The sequence below is a fragment of the Lactuca sativa genome, chromosome 7 (assembly GCF_002870075.4).
Source record: "Lactuca sativa cultivar Salinas chromosome 7, Lsat_Salinas_v11, whole genome shotgun sequence".
In the NCBI taxonomy this organism is placed as follows: domain Eukaryota; kingdom Viridiplantae; phylum Streptophyta; class Magnoliopsida; order Asterales; family Asteraceae; genus Lactuca; species Lactuca sativa.
Window position 1 is genome coordinate 25,137,796 of NC_056629.2, and position 3,787 is coordinate 25,141,582.

At 35.4% G+C, this 3,787-nt stretch overlaps 1 protein-coding gene across 1 annotated transcript; it reads right to left on the bottom strand.

The window, feature by feature from the left end:
* Positions 1 to 1,673: 1,673 nt before the first annotated feature.
* LOC111906906 (universal stress protein PHOS32) lies at positions 1,674 to 3,035 on the bottom strand. The gene is made up of 2 exons (XM_023902699.3): positions 2,134 to 3,035; positions 1,674 to 1,939 (listed from the first exon to the last, which is right to left on the bottom strand). The coding sequence occupies exons 1-2, from the start codon at positions 2,819 to 2,821 to the stop codon at positions 1,920 to 1,922; spliced, it is 708 nt and encodes a 235-aa protein (XP_023758467.1). The 5' UTR covers positions 2,822 to 3,035; the 3' UTR covers positions 1,674 to 1,919.
* Positions 3,036 to 3,787: the final 752 nt, after the last annotated feature.

Consider the following 3,787-nt stretch of genomic DNA (forward strand, 5'->3'; position numbering starts at 1 on the left):
TTGCTAAAAGAAAATAAAACCATCAATGTCAAAGGCAAAATTCGAACCTAAGTAGCATAAAATATGTGTCTGAGACTAAACCGACTACGCAAGTTCCTACTTGTGTCTAACACAACACTAATATAATATATATATATATATATATATATATATATATATATATATATATATATATATATATATATATATATATATATATATATATATATATATATATATATATATATATATATAATTCATAATTTGGTTCAGTTAAGTTCTATCGGTTTTTACATATATTAAAACCAAAACTAAACCCGTTATTTTCGTTTTTATAAAACTCACCAAAACTGTCTAGAATAGTAAGCAATTATCATATTGCCAACATGTTATGCAACTAGTCGATTATCTTACAAAGCTAACAACTTGATCTCTATCCAAGAAAGTTAATAGATATTTTTATGGCTTTGAGTGCCCTACGAGATTATCAAACTGCATTTGAATTAAGAGGTTGTTACATACAGGTTCAGTTTGCGATTAGACTAAGAATCATCTTTGTCTTAGAGAAATCTGCTTCACCTCTCTCTCTCTCTCTCTCTCTCTCTCTCTCTCTCTCTCTGTGTGTGTGTATGTGTATGTGTGTGTGTGACAGAGGACAGTGGTCGTAGAAAAAAAAAGTCAAGGGTTGCACAAATTTCTTAGGGGTTTCATTACTAGAAAAAACTCATTTCTGAAGACGGTTTACGTCACAAAATCGTCAATAAACCGACGGATATTCACAATTATCAGACTTTGTGATGGATTACCAACGGATTTTGACGAATTTTCATTAAATTACATTTGAAAAAACAATTTAAGAGGTAGTTCGTACTACCCCATACAACGGAGTAAATCCACCCATGGAAGATTTAGCTAGTTTGCATGCCTCTATCTTCATCTCTAAGACTAACATGCGACAATCACAAACTTCATCATTCTTGTGATACATCGATTGTGTTCTACTCAGTTCACCATTCCAGAGTTCTATCCCTTTCTAAGTCTAGTTTCCTCTCACCCGGAAGGTAGCTAAATCCTTGGTCTTACGAGTCGCTTAAGCTAACTCAGGCAGAACCGGGAGGGACATATTAGGCAATAGAATCAAGCGGTGGTTACTATTTTGGTTTTAGTTTTTCAATTTTTGGGTTCAGTTTTGATCACCCCTAATTACTATGTCCCTAATTCATTAGTTTTAGCACTCATTTTGTTGAAAAAACCAAAACATCACCAAAATTTCAAAAATTTATTCTAAATTTTATTCACTTATAAATTATAGACCCCGTTAACTTCGGTTCTAAATACCCCATGGGAAAGGGAGCATCTGTTGAGGACCGATCGGAGATTGAGTCGGAGTTGTTTAGGATTGGCAGTTTTGTGAATATCAGGACCGACCCAAGGGTGCAGTACAAACCTCCTTAGTACTTTTCGGTCTTAGACAGACTCGGTCTAGTCTCTGAACGATGGTCCAAAATAATCTCCCAATCAAATTGTTTATATACGTGTTAATCATTTTTTAGATTTATTTTGTGTTGCAAACACTTTCTATCACCAGAAACACACTTTCATCGATTGTTTTAACTGTTTCTTTTTTAGCAGAAATTTTAAACAGAACAACAAACACACCTTGATTCTTCTCCCATAACCACAGAATAAGAATGTTAAAACAACAAATATAATTAACTTTCATTCCATCTCAAAGAGGCCATAATAATAACAACAAACCACCTCAACAAGCACTCCATTTGACAATGCTTTAACACATAATAAACAGTTGAACACCATCCACTTTTAAACCCTAAATAAACCCTTAAACAGGAAAACATCAGCAACCTCTTCATCATCCCCAAAACACTTTGAAACACACAACAAACACCAACAAAACACCCAAATACCAAAACCCTTCTTTAGGAGGGCTTCTCCAGATCTGCATCAAAAGTCATTTCCTTTTATCAATTTATGCAACCAATTTGGTAAGAGAATCAAAACATGACTAAAAAACGTATGTTAATTAAGTTGAGTAAACCCTAGATTCGATAAAAAGTTTCAGTGATGCACAATAAGATCAAGCTGTTTGATAAGTTGAGTAAACCCAAGATTCGATATAAAAAAAAAACTAACCTGATTGTTTATCCGATGCATCATGAAACTCCGGTTCCTCCTCCGGCACCGGATGCAGTGAAACCTCGCTGCCGCCATTCACACGAAGAGGTGATCCAACAGCAATTTCGCCATCTTTATCATCTGGATATCTCACAACTACCACCGGACAAACACAGTGATGCACGCAGTAATCACTAACACTCCCAAGCCTCTGCCCTTTCGATGTCCTTCTCGAAGCACCAAACCCTCGGCTCCCCATAATCACAGCACTTAACCCTAGCCTTTCAACTTCCAAACACAATCGCTCCTTCATATCATGATCTTTAACTATATGGATCTTGAAATTGATTTGGGCATCGACTAGTGGCTTTGCGATATCGTTTGCTTTGGTGGTTGTAAACGCGTCGAAATCATCTTCGAGTTTTTGCTGCGATTCTTCATCGGTGGCGGTGTCGGGATCCTCCACGACGCCCCAATCTGCGCCGTACAGGACAGATGTAGGACGGACGTGGAGGAGTATGACGGAATCTCCAGGGCGGAGGTAATTCTGAACTGCCCAATTCACGGCGTATGCACTCTCATCGCTCAGATCGACTGCTATCGCAACTTTCCTCTGAGTTCCAGCACTTAAAGCGCCGGGTTTTGGAAACCTTGGGGACGCCGGTTGGACGATGATCGCCGGCGGCGGCTTTTCAGGTGATGCCATCAGCAATTATTTGGATACCTAAAGTTGAAGATTCGATAGGGGTAATGTAAATTGGTGATATTTTAAGGGTGAGTTTCTAGCAGTATGTTCTTCGCCTGAGCTGTTATGGAGGTTATCTTGAAATTTTAGAAGCTTGAAGAAGAAAGACGAGAGATGATTATCTGTTGACGGTGCTTGATAAGGTTATGGTGGGCGTGAGGGTCCAATTGGAAGGCTGACTCCTTTCATTATTCGTCAAAAAATATATATAATAGATAAATAAAAATTAAACAAAACTCGTCCCTATTGTATATATTTTTTTCTTCAAACCTTAACTTTTTGGTTTCGTGGACCTTTCGACCATGTTTTTATGTGGTTTTGGTTCCTTTGGAATTTAAAATTACTGTAATACCCTTATGTATTTATTTTATAGTTTTTTTCATTTTTTTTATCTATTTTAATAATAATAAAACATTTAAGGGTCTTTCTCTATTTCTCTCATTTATCTATGTGTGTGTGTTTCAATGTGTATGTGTGTGTGTTGAAACTTAATCACATACACACAAACTTAAACCTATCTCTACCTTGTTCATCTTCATCGTATGATCATCATCTTCGTTATGGTGGAGTTGTGTATGCAATTTTAAATCCATAATGAACGCTTTTGTAATCTGGAAACATCATCTCATTCCAACCATCCAGGTCAAACCAGAATCGATCGAATACAAATGCAATAAACCTGTCTTCCCCTGTAACATACACGTTAATAACCATGTATAATTAGCGTATTTTGTAAGCTTGTTAGTGAATATTATATAATATATATATATATATATATATATATATATATATATATATATATATATATATATATATATATATATATATATATATATATATATATATGATTTTGAGCGTTAAGTTCTAACAATATAGTTTTATGAGATTTGAAATAAAACTATGTTTAGAATCTTTCGGAAAATATTG

What these genes read in the sequence shown, in the direction of transcription:
- LOC111906906 (XM_023902699.3), bottom strand. Translation starts at nt 2,821, where the DNA reads ATGGCATCACCTGAAAAGCCGCCGCCGGCGATCATCGTCCAACCGGCG. An exon ending in TGCATCGGATAAACAATCAG is followed by an intron (nt 1,940 to 2,133) that starts GTTAGTTTTTTT and finishes CTTTTGATGCAG; the next exon opens with ATCTGGAGAAGCCCTCCTAA.